This window comes from Neopelma chrysocephalum, unplaced genomic scaffold (assembly GCF_003984885.1).
Source record: "Neopelma chrysocephalum unplaced genomic scaffold, ASM398488v2 Primary Assembly neopelma1_22, whole genome shotgun sequence".
Classification (NCBI taxonomy): Eukaryota; Metazoa; Chordata; class Aves; order Passeriformes; family Pipridae; genus Neopelma; species Neopelma chrysocephalum.
Window position 1 is genome coordinate 5,626,395 of NW_020897689.1, and position 19,558 is coordinate 5,645,952.

Consider the following 19,558-nt stretch of genomic DNA (forward strand, 5'->3'; position numbering starts at 1 on the left):
AGCCCATTCAAATTGTTTCTTGTGCTGCAGCCTGCCAAAGAACATGGTTCTTCTTTGGGCACAGTTGAAGACGTTGCCAACCTAAAGCTCTGAATCCAGCTTTTCTGTTGTTGATGGTATCAAGCAAGAGAAACACAGACCTGGAAACTGGGGGTCTAGATCAAGTTCCTTTTGCTCATATCATGTTATTTTTAATCTGCATTCTTGAAGTATACATGGGTTTTGTCATGACTTTTACTCTTTTGGTTGGCAGTTTGATACCCCCATAATAAATATGTTCCGATATGAAAGGTCTGCCTGTGTAGATCCAGTCGAAAGATTGCACAGTTTAAGCTGGAAAAACTGGGCTATGGCTACATTTCAAAATGGCTGAAGAAACAGTTTATAGATTAAAAATTCCTTGAAGAAGTTGCTTCTAGGGAGAATTTGGAGGTGAGACTATAGAAGGGAAACTTAATGGCCAGTCTTCGTGAACGAAGATTTGGGGAAAGGTCTTTTTACCTTTCCAGCCTGCGCAATGGATTTTTTAGGTGAGACACAGCCTGCGCTGAACTGAGCCCACCCTTTAATCCTAAGGTTCATCTGCCGGGGCCAAGCAAGCTTGGACAATGGCAGTGAAGTCCTCAGGACGTAGGTTTGTTTGGAGTGACCTTCTCATAGATGAATGGCCTTACAGGGCTAACGGGCTCCATCTGCCCGGGGGACTGGCTGGGATTTGAACCTGGGTCGCAGAGGTGAGAGTCCTGCATGCTAACCACTAGGCCACCAGGGGTCCCCAGAAGGGAAACTTACCTGACTGTATAATAACCATTAAATATTTTATTTCTCAGTTTGTTCCTCTGATGACAGAAACTTCTGTCCTTTTTTTCCCCAGGTATTTTTATCTATCTCTAGTTTCCTCGCTGTGGAGAAAGATGTAATGATTTAATTTTCTGTAGAGCTTTCATCTTTCCACAGCCTTATTTGATACACTTTGTCAGTCCATATTTATGTGTCGTGTGTTTAATTCTCTATACTCTACTGACCAGAAGGAATAAAGTGCTTATAGAACGCATAAAGCCAAAGAAGTAGGTCAGGAAGTGGCTCTTCTCCTTGTACGATGATGAGTATTGCCAGTTCATTTCCAGGTGTACTCCACATACTGGATGCAGATCTGCTATCATGAATACACCTATTTTTTACATTCTTAAATAAGCTGTTTTCTTCCCTGAGACTTATTTCTTGTTTGTCTTTCTGATTTCACAGAATGGTGTAGGTTATACTTACTCTAAGCTTTTCCCTCTTCTTTCATTCCCCCTTTTAAAATTGTAAGCGTGATCCTGTTTCAATGTTAGTGTCCCCTAAACAGAATTCCCTTTGGAAACGCTTCCTACCCTTCTTCTGCCTTTGGTTTTAGGAACCCAGGACACATTCTAATGCGGTATCCAGCAGCACAGTTTCTTTCCTAGCTTTCCCTGGAGATCCCTCCTTGTCTACTTCCAACCTACAACTGCCATTTCTGCCTCATGTCTCTTTTGAGACCAACTGTTCATTTCTTCTTTATTGCCTCCAAAACTAAGTTTTCTGACGTTCCTTCTAAGTTCCTTTTGATAGTTCGATTCAGTGATAAATCTATATTCCCTTAACCTCAAGCATTATAGCATTAGGTTGACTTTTGTCATTTCTAATATCTTAGTAGTATCTGGTACTACCTTGTTTCCTGATCTTTTGGATGGCTTTTCCCTGCATTTAGTATTTCTAAAAGTTGCCTTTAACAGTCTGAGCTCACTCCTGTCAGCACTGTGTGCAACAGGTTGCCAGGCTTGCTAGGTGACCTGTCTCACTGGTGACTCCTTGCCCAAACCCACTATGTTCTTCTTCTATGTTTTCTTCATCTGTTTCACTGTATTTCATGAAACACATTTTTTTAAAGTCTGAAACGCATCTGAAAACTGTCCCTCTCCTGACTCTGGTCAAGATCTATTAGTATTAGAGTTTTTTAGCAGAAAGTGGAACCATCAAATATTTGCTTTTCTCAAAGGCAGGTGCATGACATTCTGCAGAGAAGTGAGCCTTCTCCATCGTTCACACTCTTCCTTGCCAGTTCTTGAAAATCAAACTGACAATGTCAAACCGGTTGCATTTTTAAGGCACCACTCCCCAGCAGCATTTTTGTATTATCTCTGAATAGACTTTTATTAAATGTGAAAGCCATTGAAATGAATAATGCAGTGTTAGCTGAAAAAGAAATGTTCCTGACCAAATCTGAAAATGTCCCTTTTACAGGAGCACCATGAACTCTTTTTCATCAAAGATCTGTTCAGTATTTATGCGTATTGTTCATTCATAATGTAGCTGAGATTGCTCTCAAGGCATTCAGATAAATGGACACTAACAAGGAATTGAAACTTCAGGAAGTATTATTTGACATACCTTAAAATGTTGGGTAATGTTCTGTGGTATAGCACACTCAGTGATGCTTCAAGATGATTTGTGTGCACTGGAAATAGTTAGTTTTATAATCTGTTTTTACAGGGGGACTTTTCCCCTGCCAGATCCTGTTTTATCCTCTTTTAGCTTTTTCAGACCATAGTGTTGGTACTGTCAGACATTTTTAGCTAAAATCTTTAGCTGAGTGTCTTGCAGTTGTCTGAGCAATCTGCATATGCTGCATCTTACAGACCAACTGTTATGTAAATGTGATTTTACTTTTGCCACAGGTGAACAGTAAGAGTGACTGAGCAAACCAGAGGGCAAATGTGATATGCAGTGCTTTTGGGTAGGCACCAACAGCCAGAAGGAGAGTTGGGGAAAGACATGGAAATAGGAAGTTTTGGGAAGAGTCTGATAATTTCTGGCACTCCTTTGGGAAGGAGCAGTCCTCCCTCAGCCTTAGCTGACTGATAAAGGGGAACCATATGGTACCTCCAGTTCCTCTTGTCTTAGAGTCCCATGCAGTTCTTCCTCCTTTTCGCTCAAGCTCACCAACTCACCAACCAAATATTCTCCACAGACCTCACCCACATTCTGCAAAGTTGTATTCCTCAACTTGTATCTCCTTCAGACCCCACTCCCCACTCCCATGGTTGGTCCCTGAGACCCCAAACCATTAGTGCTCAACCTTCTCCCGTCTTTAGCACCTTTGCCATCTCTCCTGTGGATTCCAGTGCAACTGAGAATTCAGGTATCTGCTTCAGCTGTTCAGCAGTTCCATTTTCTGTCTGCCTATAAATGCCAACCCTTACATTGACTTGGTTACCATCTCTCAGTGCCACTGGAATAGCCATTCTATCCTCCCTACATGTCTTTTGCATCCAGGTCTCCCAAGAGAGGAATAAATCCAATTTATAGCTATGATGAGGTTTAAAGACAAAGAGAGGACATGGACTGTCCTTACCATCAGTCCAGATGGGAGCATCAGAGCAGTGTTAGAAGATCTGTCTGCAAAAACCTGCTGACAGTATGTGAATTATCCTGGTTTGCTGAAGTTTTTCCTATATGACAACTTCTCCAAGCTGTACCAAGCTTGAAGGTTGAGCACCAAAGCTGAGTAGGTTTTTAAATTCATTGTCATTGTTCCCATAGCTAGTATCATTACCCAGGCAGTAAGGGGCAGTTTGATTTGAATTTTGATAAGAACCATGTCTGGATTATCAAAACCTGCTATTTATAATAAAAAATCTACTGTTTATAAACTCTTATAAGAGACCTTCCAGAATGGCTGGTACAAGGGGACTGGAATCAGCTGAGTGAGAAAACTGAGAAGCATGGCAAGAAAAAGAAGACACCTGAACTTAGTTGGGACTGATGAAAGAGAAAACTGTGATGGGGTAAGAAACTGAAAGGAGAATGAGATTGGATGCATAAATGAGCTGGGACTAGAATGAATGAGAAGGCAGTAAGTAAGAGAAGACAAGAAAAATGCCTAATAGTTTTTCATGGTTTAGGAAAAGAAAACTGGAAATGCCTGGTCAGAGATCCCAGGGATACAGTGAGAGATCAGAGAAGTTACAATTAGGGGAGATGGATTAAGTGTTGAAAGAGAGTAAGGCTGAGACCACATCTATTAAGAAGAAAACTAGAACAGTATTGTGCAAAGGGCATTTGAAATGTGGAGGGCTGAAGGTTTAGGATTATCTACATGAAAAGTATCTGGCTGAGACAAGGTTCCAGCATGGGAAAGAGAAGGGATAGGAACTACAACAGTGATTAATTGTGGGAAGAAGGACAGAAGAGTATGAGCTAGAGCATACTTCATGTGCGTTTGCTTTTTTCTTTTTTTCCACTTGGCTACTGCTTTTATCTGTTAAGCAGTTTGCCTGGCTTCTGGTGCCCATAAGCATGATGGGCCATGGGAGTTTTTTATGTTGTGTAAAATAACTGGCTATTTTTTTAATATCAATGTAAGTATATAGTCTTTATTTTTTTAGCATTTTATAGGTTACAAAGCAGTATTTTAATCAAAATAGTTCTTTGCATAGTTAAAAACAATGGAAAAAATAACAATTTGGACTAAAGACTTTCTTTTATTTTTCTCTCAAGTTAAAGGATGTGCTTTACATTATAGACTGAGAAAGCAATTGGCATAAATTATTGTATGATGACAAAACTACATCTGATACAAGTTCTTGGATGACAGGAGCCACCTTTTGCAAGTTTCATTTGTCAAAGCTTACCTCAGTATGCCATGGAGAAAAGGTTACAGCATTCATCTTTGATGTGATATGAAGTATATTTTAAAATATAGATTATTCTGTGGATTCCTTCTCTAAAAAGGGAATGATCCTGTCTCGGAAGTTTTAGTGAATGCAAATTGATTCATCCAGAGACTGTAGCAAAAATTTACAGCAAAAATTTTTTTGTCTGTTCTGGTAATTAAATATTGGGTACTTTAAGTTTTATTTGAATTGAGGTAAACAATTAGAAGTGTTTTTACGACTAAGAAATTCTGTGAAGTTCTGAGTGTCCATACTGGAACAGAATTAGATTTAAATATTTGGCACCTTTGGCTTTTTTTTTTCTGTCATAGACACAAATGCCATTGTTTATTGATATCAGTGTAATAGCAGAGTTTGACAGTGTTTTCACAATGGTTTGTGTGATGCTTTTCTGTGATAATTGTAAAACATTTCTTGTCAGACTTTGCATTTACCTTCTTTTAGCTATAGGACTGAAAACTTACATGTTTCATTCACCTATGTCTGTTCCACTTTCAGTCAGCTGCCGATAGTGTCTCAATAGCCAAGAATGGAGTCTTGGGTGTCACGGAAGGAAGCTGCCAGGGCTTGACCAAGAAGTTATGGTTTTGGACAGCTCCATAAACATAAATGGAGATAATATTATACCCCCTAATGATAGGGTGACCCGCAAACTCTGCTGCTCATACCAGTCTGTTCAGTAGTTATTTTCCCCCAAGTGTCCATACATCCAGTGCCATTAGTGGTTGTGCTTGCTTCCGTAAGCTTCAGTTGGCCAGGGGAATACTCAAGTCTTTCAGTGTGTTTTTTGCATCAGCATCTAGCTAATATCCCCAAACTCTTTGTGGTATTCATTTCAAATGTCTGTCTTAGATGGTGGTCAGTGCAAAGTGGGAGTTGGCTTTGGACTTCCTCAGGTGCATAAAGCACCTGCTGGTTTTAAGGATGTTTGCCAAAGGATCTGCTTGTGCACTGTTGTTCCAAAACACAAGGTGACAATGACTGTTGTTCAATATGATGGTTTCACACAGTCTTACAGCATTCTGCTGAATGCTTCCAAGAATAGGAGAGGCTTTTATGTAGCCAAGTATCTAGAATCTCTGCTTCTATCTAGCAGAGTCTAACCTTTTTCCTTGTAAAAGTATAGATTTAGTGCAAGGAACAAAAATATTCTGAAAAATTATTAAGCAGGTGTCACAAATGGTAAATGCTCAGAAGAAATGAGAGCATGTTTGCTTGCTTAATTCAAGGAAAGAGGAAAACAAATTGAGCAGGAAACAAATACAGATGAAGTGGCAATGGATTGATGAGTCACAGGAATCAGGACTGTATTTTCTGGTAGAATGTAGCCAGCAGCCTTGGAGCATTTTTATAGTGTTTGACTCCAGAGAACAGAGATGCTTTGAAAATCCTATTTTGAGCATCCATCCCTTATTTGAATGACTGGATGTTGTGGTAATAAATAGTGGATTAATAAAATTTAAGCCAAAAGGGACCTTCAGGTCATCTCTCAGGACTTTACTGTATCATGAGACATGACATTTCAGCAGGTTATCCTGAACTGAACTAGCACATTTGTTTTGACATCTCTTCAGCTGAAGCTGTCAATGGCTGAAAAATCTCAGTGCTTGGAGTTTTTTCCTCATGGTTCATCAATATTATTTACAACTTGTCATTTTCACCTGCATTTGTTAGACTTCACTTTCCTAGTATTACATGCTTTTCCCAGATAGATTTAAGCACCTTTAAATACCAGTATTTTCTTTCTGTATAGACAGCTCAGTCTTTTCAATAACACATCCAGATATTTACATTGTTATTGAGTTTTATGCGTGTTCTTTGTCCCCTCTTTAATAGCCTTTAAAGAAAGGCAGACAGCAGGATACTACACTGAGATACTACTCTTCCAGTCTCTCTCTCACCATCCCATGTTCTGCTCTGTGCAGAATTCCCACTACCTTTCTGCTGCCACTTTTCTGCCATCTCACTCTAACATACAAAGCTAGGATTTGACCTTTTTGCCCCAACATTGCCTAGGAGCTTATACTGCGGGATGTGTGTCTGTTATGACTGCTGTGTGGAGCTGCTGATTGCAGGATTGTTGTCTCCCCGTTGCTACATGTACAGTGTGTACCTCACTGGAAAAAGCCAGTTCAGCAAGAAGTAGGTTTTTGTGTAGAGCTACGCAGCCTTCTGCTTGACAGCAGTCTGCTAATTTCATCCATATTTCTGCTGAACAGGAATTTTGTGTACACTGGCAATGCGTGAGGGGTTTCTGGGAAGTGGTGTGCTTTTGAGGAGCTCCTTCCCTGTAGGGTATCAGAGGGTGACCTATACAAAAATCTTAGAGATCTGTGCCAGGGTAGCTCCTTAAGCCAGGTATAGGGGCTCCCTTTTCTCTTAAAGTTGAGACCAGCATGGGCTTGGGCAGCATCTGTGAATGCTTCAAAACATTTTGGAGGAACAAGATGAATTGTTCCACACACAGCTTCGTTCCACTCCAGCTGCAGTGCTTTGCTGCTGGCTGGGGTCAGTTAGAGGTGGACTTGCTTCTGGGGATGCATCGTCGTTTCAATATTACTAGTGGGGAGCTACAGGGTGACTTTGAGTGGATTTGAATGGTGGTAAGAACGCTGAACAAAAAATGTGGAGAAAAACTGATGGTCAATTTATTTCACTACCTTTGCTGCTGTTGTATTTTTTCTGAGGCTGATAATATGATGTTTTTCATATAATAAGAAAAAAAAAAGAATTTTTTAAAACTGTTCTGTACTTTGTTAAGACACTGAAACAAAGCCTCTTGAATAATAGATCAAAAAAACAGAAATTCTCACAGTCCAAAAGTGAAAGATATCAAGACTTCTCATGGTATTCGCTGAGAGTACCATGGCTCAACTCCAACACTGTCCTTGCAGTGGTTTGTATTAATCAATTTTGTATGGGAGATAATTCAGGTATTCCTTTTATTGCAGTTTTTGAGAGCCATCACTAGAATGTGTTGGGAGATGCTAAAAAATAATGATGAAAAAAATGTAACACATTCAAATTAAATTCTATAAATTACACCCTCAGTGTAGGAATTAAAAAACATGTTTAATAGTTGCCTTCCTTCTCCATTCAGAAATGCATGCTCATGAGGCTGGGACAGATGGCATGGAAGAATGGATAGTGGGTGAGGGTGGTTGTAGCCAGCCCTAGCTAGTTCATTCAGGTTTGTACTGCTCCAAAAGGAGGCAATGGGGACTGGAAACCAGTAACAAAGTAGAGGGAATATAAGACAAAGCATTCCACTTCCCTTAAAATATCAGTCCTCTATTTTTATAGTACAGAATAGAGGGTATCTGTGAATGCATTTTTGAAATGAGTGGGAAGTACAAGCCAAGACCTGGTGAGAGTCAGCCATTTCGGTAATGGTGTTGTTATTTTTGTAGCACAGTTTCCAAGAACAGAAGCTTTGTTGCTTTAAATTTTAAACTAATAACTTGAGTAGTTTTAAAAGAAAAAGGACTGCTTACTAATTTGTGATCACATGCAGTTTTAAATATTGGATAGTTTAACAAAATGCTTTAATGTCGACACCTATAATTTAGATTTTGAATAAAGTTCTTAATGCCACGTACTAATGAGGATGCTTCCTTTGCATGTGAAATTGCACACCTGCAAAACTACTGTCCCATTTTCTTGGTAGAAAATGGTATAATTAGGATCCCCATTTTTAGTTAAAGCCTCCTTGTTTTTACATGCTCATTGTTTTCCATGTTAACTCCGTTTGTAAACCTTTCACTGTAACCTGGAATGACTTAAACTTAAAAAAGAACATTTCCCCCCCAGCATTCTTGAAAGTTAGCAAGAGCTGAAATATGTCATTCCATATCCTCCTTCTCCAATTTTATAATGTAAAAGTATTGGGGTTTTTTGTTTCTTCATATATTTTAAGAGGGCATAATAAAATTACTTATGTTTTAAAAATTACAAGTTTAAAATCTTGACTGAAGAGTTTGGGGGTTTTTGGCTGAACCCTTTAACTTACCATGAAGATTTTGAGAGAGTTAAAACTTCAGTGCAAAAGTGAATGGATTAGCATTGGGTCCAAATTGCAATAAAAGGGATATAGTGAGTCAGAAGGAAGCTTCCAAGTTGCTTGAATTTGGAAGTGCATGCTGTGCTGCTCATGTGTTCAGCAAAGAGAAGACCTACTTTATGTAAGTTAAGACACAGTAGTTTGATATTTGCATGTGATGATAAAAGGCCCTATTTTTAATGTAATAAGAGGACATAAACTTTAATTTTTTATTTGCTTTTAAAATTTCTTTAGCATCATTAGCAAGGCTGTACTGGGTGTTTCTCTGTGCTCTTACATACTGTGTTACATTGGTGATGTACGGTTGCACAGACTTATGGTTCAAATAAGAAAAAGGTTTTTCATCTTGCTTCTTTTCTAATTCTTTTCCATGACAGTTCAAAAATTATAAGGAGCACTAAAGCAATTATTTGGGTTGCCTCCAACTTAACATCATCTTCTGCAAGCAGATGTTTGAGGAAAGGTATACGTTGTACCTAATGCTTTGCCCACTCTGGAGTTGGAGAGAAGCCTGCATGCACACATTCAAACTAGAGAAAGCTTTTTGTAGCCCATGGATCCTTGGCCGAAGTTCAGGCAAAGTTTTCTGGGGACGCTGCAGTGGGTGCTTTGCCGACACTGGCCTGAAATGGGTCCGTGACTTAGCACCAGCAGCTGGTGGATTCCCAGCTCTGAAGCTGGGTGTTAGGCAGAGTGCTTCCATTCAAAACTGGAGTTAAAATTCATAGCTATTGTATATAAATTCTATAGAAGTGGAGAAAACTTTGACTCTGCTTGCAGAATATTTTTTTTAGGTTCTATAGAATATTCCCATACCATCACTTATTTATGCAACTAAACACCTTTGTCTACTTCTCAGTCAATTTAATACTCTTACCTGGCAATAGGAAGTGGTATGAGGAAAACATGTGGATCCTTGAGAAACACAGTGGTTGGGGGTTGGGTGAAGGTTAATGATTCCTTCTGATGGTCATTGGATAGGATGATCTTGAATACCAGCATTGTTACTTAAAAATAAAGCAAACCCTTTTGCAAAATGGAGAAGGTAGATGGTTTCTTTCTTTTTACGCTGGTGTCCTGTGTCTCCTAGGCCACCATTCCAGAAAATAATAAAATGCCTGCTTTGTTTCTGGCTCCTGCTTCAAGCTTCTGCTTTAACCATAGGATAGTTTTATCTGTTTTAAGGATAAATACTTTCATGGATAGAATATGATTGTTATGCATAGAGCAACCTATTATTTCGTCTTGCTCTAAATGTGGTGGATAGATCACCACTGCTTGTTATATTCATGTTTCTACGTTTTCTACATCATCCATATAGTCTAAAGGGTTTTAGCTGTAGGGAACATCTGTCACAAACCCAAATGTTTATATTCATACAAATTGGCAGTTGTGTCAGCTCCTCAAAGAGATGTTCTTCAGGATCTCTTTGTAAGCAGATGTGCTGTGACTGGAAAACCTTCTTTAATAATTAAGTACAATTAAAGTATCTGGAATCTGTTTGAGTTACTGAAGCAGCATTGAAGACTGATTCTTTTTATGAAAATACAATTGCTTGAATTTTGCATTACAAATATGTAATAAACTCACATCTGGAAGTTTGAGCAAAGTTCTCTGCAGACTGTACAGTGAGCAATGCTAAAATGGGGGGAGTCATGCTTAAGATAAAATTAGATGCATTAATCATGAGAAGTACAGATTTTCCTCATGGACTTTCCTGCTTCTAAGTAGCCCTTCTAAAAGTTCGATTAGAAAAAACTTAGTTTCATCTATTCACTTGCAAAACACCCCTGTAGTCTACAACCAGCCCAAAAGGAACTGATGCATGATGAAAGTAATATTTTGTATTTCAGTTAAAAAGATGGAGCTCAATATCTATCCCAATTTTTATATTGACACAGCTCAATATCTGTGCTGTCAGATAAAGAGCGGTCTTCTAATTCAATTTAAACCTTATTCAGTTCAATCTTCTGTAGAAGAGTGTTGGACCCTGAAGCCAGTTTTCATGTCCTGCTTTAGGTTATTTGTGAGCTGCTTCTTCTGTAGGAGGAGGGACAGGAGAAAACGGCAGAGGGGTGGCTGGTCTTTAAAATTTGTTACAGAACCACTAATGTTAATCTTAAGTTTTATTATGTTTAAAACATGTTAATCTTTTTAAAAGCAGCACAGAATGTTGTAGTTCAAAGATCTGAGTTTAGTGTCAGTCAGGTTTTAATAGTTTTATGCAGTCTTTTCCTTTCAGGGACTTTTTTGCTCTTCTGTGGCTCCACTCTGTATAGTTTCCTAAATTTCTACACTATTTGCCTACAGTGTTTTCAGCGCGCATTTTTGTCTCATTTTACCACAAATCCCTTCTTTCCTATCTTCCTTTTTTCTCATTATAAGGTGTCTGCTCCCTCTTTCTGTTTCCACAGACCATTTCTCTCTCTCAGATTTCCTTCTTTCCATTTTATTTTGCCTTCTCTCAAAACCTAATCCCCACTCCCCCCCCCATTGATAAAGGCAGAAAAGTATGATAATTTATGCCAAAGATACTATTAGGGATCAGGATAACTTCATGGTTGAATGCAAAGTCAACCCATCTAGCCAGCAACTGTCAGTAAGGTGAAGGTCTGGTTCATGCTAGAGAATTTTTTTAGATTTTTTCCATATACCCACATAGCTAAAAATCTCTAGTCAGTTGGTATCTTCATTTAAGGTTCTTCAGTGAGGATCTTTTCCTCTTCATTCCCCTTCTTATCCCAAAACATCCTGACTTCTTTAGGGAACTCTCTTCTCAATAAGCCTAACAAATCCTGGAAGATGCCATTCACTTTTACGGTCTTACACATTGTCTTTTGATTTTCTTTAGCTCTTGTCTTACTGCAATGTTGCACATTAGCTTTCAGGAATAATTCTCATCAGTTGTGAAACTGTTCTGTTTTGAAATGCAAATATTTCACAGAGAAAGGAACAGAATTTACCCTTTCCAGCTATTCAGATAGCAACCAAATATAAGCTGTGCTCTGTCTTTGTAGCTGTGCCATACTCTTCACTACAAGTAGTTACTTGCATTTTAGACAGATGAGGACCTTCACTTTCATATTTTTAAGACAATATGTGTTATTTCCACTGGACTCATGCCAGTCATCCCAGGATTCATTGGGATGAGTGTTGGCAGAACCCTTGCTGACTGAAGTACCTTTTGTACCCCAGATACCTACTCAGAGTGAATGTATCAAATGATCTTCCTTTGCAGTTTGGAACATAACCAAATATATTACTCAGGATTAACCATGAGACATGGCAAAGGGATGCAAGATAGCATTGACAGAAAAATGGAAAAAAACCCAGAAATAAAACCCACCATAAGTGTGAGTCCAGCATCTTTTCTTGAGTTGTTTGGTTTTCCAAATGAATCTTGGTTTGATGAGCTGAAGAAAGTTGAAAGCTGGTTCAGTTTTGCTCCATTCTAGGAAACAGTTGTAAGACAGAGAAGATAGTCTGCCCAAGCAGGAGGTGAAAATGAACAAGGTGGAATTGCATGCAACCTACTCTCCTGTTACATTTTCTTCAGGTAGTAACTGGAGAATTTTTCAAAATTTCACTTGCTTTTGCTCAAGGTGGTCAAGCTTGATGCATCTTCAGCTCTTTATGCTTTGACTAGGGAATAAAAAAAAGTATGACTTGAACTTTCAAAAGAAGAATAAATACTTCTTAGTTTTATTGCTGGACTTCAATCAGTATCTCTCCAGGTACATTATAAAAGATAGCTAGTATTTTAAAAATCTTCACTAATTTGGCATGGCTATCTTAACACAGGGTCTGTTTTAAAAACACATTGAACACTTGCATCTTCTGACTTGAAATGAAAGAGAAGGGAAAAAAGAGCATAAAACAATAAAACCCAAGCCTGTAGGCGAATGTTTCATGACAATAGTTGTGGGGTTTCTTTTTAATTATATGTAATAAAAAACTTGCAGATCATACCCACTCTTTGGGTGAGGGGATAAGGCAAGAAAAGTTCCCTTGCCTGAGGCCCAGGGTTGGAAATATAAACCATAGTTAGTTGACATTATACTTTTTGATAATAGCAATGTCACCAGTGATCTAATGATGACTTGTCCTCCCCTTTGATGATATGTTATCCTGCAGATAATTGTTTGCATGATAGCAGATGATACAGTATAAAATATTTTGATGGAAGACACAAACAGTTTCCCATATAATAAAATGCTTTTTTGTAGAGCCTGAATTCCCACAGTGGGATCTGGTGGTGTCTGCTCTTCCATGGGCAGAATTGTGTCAGCAGAGACTGATTCTGTGGTGGTACACAGTGTCTGTCCCAGCAGTTTTAGTGCTGATGCATTACAACAAAGTTGGACTTCTCTTGCAGCACATGGTTTTCTATGGGGCTGCTACTTTGGGTCTGCAGACAGGAGTGCGGCCTTAGGGGATTGCAAGACCACTGCTTAAAAAAACTTACCTTCTTCCCCCTCTCCCCTTTTCTTTACAGAAAATATCAGAGAGGAACCCGAGTACGCCTGAGACTGCTGGATCTTGAACTCACATCGAGGTTCTTGGGGGCAAAAACTGATACAACGTTGCTGGAAGCTGATGCAGTGCTTTTAGGGCTTGCAGAGAGCAAGCAAACAAAGCAAAAGGAGTAAATCTACTGCAAATAAATGCACTTTGTGCTCTGTAGCAAATTATACAAATGAAATGTTTCCTCAAGAAGTAAATGAAAATTTTCTGTTCACTTAGTTAAGTAAATAATGAGATCAATAAAAGACAATAAGCACATTGTACCTGATTCTTGCTCCATTTTTATTGACTCATCTTTCTAGGTCTTTGCCTTTAGATTAAAAGTAAAAGGTAAACTGAGCTTCTGTAGGTAATGTTAATTGAATATTTGATATTGTTCTTGTAATTCTTTTATAAAGAATTCCACAGTTCATCATACTGTCTCAAAGGAACGTTGATCTGAGAACATTGTACTTCCATGGAGGAAGTGCAGATCTTGCTGCTGTGGTGCTCCTTCCAGAACAGTGTTTCATACAGAGCAACATCAAGGATTTTTGATTTCCAAGTTGCAGTGCAGACTGTTTACTGCAGATATTGGGTTTAATATCCATTATAATACATTATGTTTTTATCTCCATCAGCATGAGGAACTAGAGATAATTCTTTGCTTTAATCAGAGTTCTCATTTCCAATGCATATTGGTAATTTTTCTTTGATTGTTAATAGAAATGAAAAGAAATTGTTTCAATGCAGTAGGCCAAGTGTAGGGCTTAGTTTTCTGTGAGTGTATTTAAGATAATATAACATGTGTTTGATCACACAACCAAAGAATCATGCTATGGTGTTTCCAATATCTTTTTGGAGCATTTCTTTTGATTTCTGTTATATCCAAGTCTGTATTCTGCACAGTCTGCATAGTGCCTAGCAGGTGTGCTGAGGGCAAGGGAAATTTGCTATTCATACCACTGAATTACAAAAGAAAGCCTGTTTAATCTTAAAATATTTTCCCAAATGTTGTAATGAAATGAGATTTGTTGAGGTGGTAGGCCTTGTTTTTCTGCACTGACTGTCCAGCAACAATGTGTTTCTTTTTATATGTACTTTATTCAGCAAATGGCACAAAATTCAGCAACATGCACACTGGCTTAAGCATATATTACTGAAATTCACAGGCACCTCATCTTTCTGTTGGAGCAGCGTACCAGGGAGCCAGTTCCAGGCTACCACAGCTCATGCATCCCTTTCCTTGCCTTCGTCTGAGGGTACTTGAATAAGATGGCATCAGAGGGCAGAAATTGAGAAATTTTGTTAGATCACAGCTGGCCTGTGAGTCAGGTTGCCACCCAAACTCTGCAAGTCTTCATATGGTCCAACAAAATTTATTTAGAACAGGATACAAAAGCTTTAATCTGTTTTATAGATCTTTTCCAAAAACATTGTAATTTCTCTTTTAAAGGTTTTTGTCTTTCATATTTTTGTTCGAAAACATATAAAAAGAAACATGAAAGGAAAGCTGAAGTGCCTTTTTACCTGGAACCGCAGCCCTATGGCACAGTGCTGTGATTCTTTCTTAGTCCTCTGACTAAAAGAAAAACTTTGACCCAAATAAACAAAAGAAAACTCATGCCCTACATTTGCCCTTTCGTAACACTGAAAGAAGAGTTATAGTGCAGACAGAATCGTAGAATTGTTAAGGTTGGAAAAGGTCTCTTAAGATCTTTGAGTCCAACTGTTAAACCAGCACTGCCATCTTCACCACTAAACCATGTCCTTAAGTGCCACATGTACAAGTTTTCTTAACACTTCAAGAGGTGGTGATTCCACCATTTCCCTGGGCAGCCTGTTCCAATGCCTGACATCACCTGCTATGGGTAGTTTACAAATAAATCTCATCTATGATCTGTTGAGGAGAATATTTTTAATATAAGGTATTTATTTGCCCAAATACTAGGAGGAATCACATGGAAAATGCACAGCCGTTCTGGAGGAATGGGCATGTTTTAGCAGATCCTTTTATAGTTTTGCAAACTGAAGTTTTGTTTCTGAAATCAATAAGGAGCCAAGCAAGAGAGAGGAAACAAGCAATGTGAGCTTATTTTGTTGCTTTAATTCATCTCAGTGATCTTAATTAGGGGATTTTGAACATGAATTTCATTGGATGTTAGCCTCCAGGTAAAGAGTTATCCTAGCATTAGAGTAGGAAAAGAAGGCCTTTCTAAGAAGCCAGGAGGGATTTAAAATATCAAAGAGAAATCCTGTCTGTTGAACGTAATTCATCCTATGTGCTTGATCAACCTTAAATACGAGTGGCTTGGGAGGAAATATGTTCATTAATGTCTTGGGGCAGGAGAAGAGTTAATTCACAGTAAGATTTCAAATAGTGATTTTATCAAACCTTCCACTGGATAACCTTTAGAGAAGTGGCTTTTGGAGGCTGTAGTGGTTACTATTTCAAATCCATCTTTGTTTTATTTGGAAATAGGTTTGCATGAACTGACCCACTCTTACAAATCATGGGGTTGAACCTTCAATGGCTTTAGGCTGCTGCTAGCCTTTGTAGCCATTGGCAAACCAGTTGTTGTCCAGCCCATCTGCAGTGACTTTCAGTTACTCATTGGACCTCTAAACTCTTCATACAAGAGTTGTCCCACGGAGGGACAGCCTGTGCCCATCATACATGGCGTCAATTCTGTACAACTCCCAAATGCAAAATTACAATGACACAGCAGGGAATTTTGAAATGTCTTTGTGGTGGGATGTTGGGATTCCATTTCATATCTGTGATACCTGCATATACCAAGAATATGTGTAGATTACATACCCTTAACACAACTTAAGGAACCACTGATATTCTTTACTGAACAGCCATGGTGCTACAATTGCATAGCCTATTCTATAAGACTGTTCACATATTTTATTCCAGCCTTTTATCAGAATAGAAATTGATAATGCAAACAGGTATTTCTAGGACCATCCATATAGAAAAATAACAAATGAAGTTATTTTTCTCTGTGTTAACTTTGCTGCTGGTTGGGTTGCCCTTATCCCCAGGAGTTCTCTCTTTCTTCATGACCACATGCCTTTTTGCTGCTTTTATTTGCATTTTCTGTTCCAAAGGTGCACAAGCGTATGTACGAGAGCAATGCACAGTGAAGTCTCCTTGTCCACGTGGTTCATATCCTGAACGGCCTTGTATATGTCTGGGTTTGGGCAGTGGTGTCAATCTGAATTTTTGTTTGGAGGTCATTCTTATTTCAGGTATGACAATAGTTGTTTCTGCTAACATAAAGAAAGGGTAAAGCCATCCCAGCAGCTCCTGTGGCACTGTGCCTAGCCCACACCACCTCCTGGAAAACTCTTGTCACTAAGAGACTAAGAGACTACACTAAGAGTGTAGTAATACTACATGTATTACTAATATTAACCATAGGAATGCCACTGATTCATACTAAGGCTGTAGCTGTAAGTGTAAATGTATCATTTTGCTGAGAATCCTGAGGGCGGTATAAACCAAGTTCTGCGACTATGTTCATCTGACTGCTGAAATCAGGAATTTCTCTGTACGCCATGCTGTGTTTTCTTCTAAATTTTGTGATTTTGTCTTACTCTGAAGCACAGACCAGATGAGCAAAGATCTTTACTAAAATCATGTGGATTTATTCTTGCACAGTTCATTTTTTTGATTATGCCATGGAGAAGATGTTTGGTGTCAGCGGATCTCTGTGTTTCTTCATCTGTTTTCCAGACTTTTTTTTTTCCCTATAACAATCTTGATTTTTGCAAGTTTTGAAGGTTTTTTTTGATCTGAAATTTTTCAAGTAACAGCACAGACCCCACTTCATTAGCAGACACACAATTACACATCCTCTATCATATTTTGCTTTGCATGCTGCCCTCATCTCTTAGTTGACAAATTTCTCACTTAAATTTGGATGAGCATGACAGATTCACTGCAGGTAGTTGTAATTCATGCTTGCTATGGTGTAAAATTTACACTTGGAATTGTAATGCTGAGTGCTCAGGGAAGAGCGTGAAACGCATCCTCAGCAGAGGGAGGAGAAGCTTGGCTGCCATCCCAGCCTCATCGTCCCCTCTCAGTCTCTGTATACAAGTGGCCACGGGCAGGCTCAAATCTTCCCTTCTACACAAGCAAGAAATATTTCCACACATTCTGCTCGAAGGACACTTAACTGTTTTTAGGCCTGTAACTGAAGTGCCCACAAACTTCACCCTGTCCCACATCCACTTCTTACTCCACTCAAATACACCTGAATGCCTGTAGTGCTCTCTGGGTTTACAGATGTGCTTATAAGCAAAGTTAGCGTTGATAAAAACTAAAATCAAAGCTGATTGGGGTTTTGGCTGAATTAATACTTCACCTTTTACATTTATTCAGGTCCTGTTTTGAAAGCTTTCATAAGTTTTCCTAAAATTCTACCTTTTATTTTACGAGCAGAACATTAAACACTTTATGCATACTTGGAAAGCAAAATAGCTTTATCATGATGTGGAGTTGGAAGAAAAATGAGAATAGTTCAGTGTTCTTTTGATGACTGATGTGCTACAACAAGACCTGGTAAATCCCCTGGGCTTGTCTGCCCTTTCATATTTCAGGCCTTTAGGTGATCAGATGGGGAAAAAGGGAAACCCTGAAGAAATCAGGTCTGTGTATTGAGAGCATATTAGCATCTTGCAACCAAAGCTTTGGCACTGAGCTGGTTTCTAAAGAAAAGAATACTTAACGTTTTACTTCAGGGCATTCTGGAAAGTTTGGGTTCCTTCTCATTTCTTAATACTGTCACATTTATAAATCAGGCAAATTATTGTTCAAGCTTTTTTTTTTTTCCCTTTTCTTTTTTTTTTTTTTCCTCACAGCATTATTCCCATATGCTGGGAGAACTTTTCCAGTCTTCTGTTTTGGCTAGAGATCATTTCTGCTAGATGCAAGCATGCACTTGACATGTACTTTTTACTAAATTATACATTGTGGGGAAGTGTTTATCGCATATGAAGGGTCTAGACTGCCCAAATGAGGCTATTACATTGTCATCCGGCCGTAACCCAAAATAAATATTATCCCTGGTATAACTGCATTAGACTAACATCAGTAAGGTCTTAAATACCTTAAAGCATTCTTGTTGCCTTCTAAGTTGTGCCTCATTCAATCAGAGTTAAGCAGCCTGATGCACTCCTACATGGTGGCTCTAATGAGGGAATCAGCCATTAACGTGGCAGCCTGTCTGCAGCAGGCTGAGCGTCAAGTGCAGCCAAAAGTTACACTTCCCAACTGGGTTAATCCATCCAAGGCACCCTTGGGATAGATACTGTAGTCATTCTGCAGCTTTGGTTAGCCTCTGAAAGTGGAAGCATATTTAAATTGTTTTAATATGTTGACATTTAAAGTAGTAGGAAGGGTCTTTTTTCTCGTACCTTTTATGAAAAATCAAAGAACTACTGAAATAACAGCTCTTACTATTACACAAGAGCAACTTGGCTGGTTGAATCTTTGCCCATCTTCTCAGCCTCAAACCTGTATTCAAGACATGACACATATGGTAACTTAAGTGTTATTTCACCATCTCAGTCCAGTAGTATGGGGAAGAAAGTTAAGGGCTTAATACTTCTCTTCCCAGAGAGAGGAGTTGTTCAGTTCTTGTCAAAATGTTTAAATGTCCTCTCATGCTAGTCACTGCTAACTCCTGCCTTCCCCGTCTGCCAAAGCCCTTCCTACCTTGGCTTGTGCCAAGCTTGTGTGGGTCTAGCTTGACCCAGAGGACATTTAAGTAGGCATGGCATGGTTTGCTCAGGATCACACAAGTGCTAAGCAGGTGTGTTAGTGTGTGATTTCATTGCCTCTTGAGGGACAGAGTTTGCTGTGACTGAGGGACTCACGCACTGATTTGGGTTCCTGTTTGCCCCTGGAAGACCACCGCTACATTCAGACTGGCATTTGGGGTGGAGGGTCTTCAGCAAGCTTAGGAAGGATGTGTCGCCGCAGTGCTGGCGGCTTCCCTCCGCCGGGTGAGCAGCCGGCAGGCGAGAGCGGGAGCCAGCAGAGGCACGGGAGCTGCCTGACAGCTCGAGCTGTGAAAGAGCAGCGTCAGCTCAAAATCTTTCTGCCTTGGCCTTTGCACCTCGGGCCGCGGCATCTTTGCACACGCTGGATCACCGGGGAGCTGAAGTTTCATTTACCGACTGAACGACTCTGAAAAAGGTCCCCCCCGTCGCAATTAGCGCTGCCGCGCGCCCGCCCCGCCGGCGGGTTAAGCGGGGCCGCGCGCGCGGGCGGTGGGCGCGG

General features: G+C 39.4%; 1 protein-coding gene across 2 annotated transcripts in view; it reads left to right on the forward strand.

Moving 5' to 3' along the window:
* Positions 1-13,549, forward strand: part of MRPS28 (mitochondrial ribosomal protein S28) — a 79,721-nt gene extending 66,172 nt beyond the window's left edge. For both annotated transcript variants that reach the window (XM_027689247.1, XM_027689326.1), the window contains one exon: positions 13,253-13,549. In XM_027689247.1, coding sequence (XP_027545048.1) covers positions 13,253-13,406 — 154 coding nt within the window. In that variant the 3' untranslated portion in view covers positions 13,407-13,549. The remainder of the gene's footprint in view (positions 1-13,252) is intronic.
* The last annotated feature ends 6,009 nt before the right edge of the window (positions 13,550-19,558 follow it).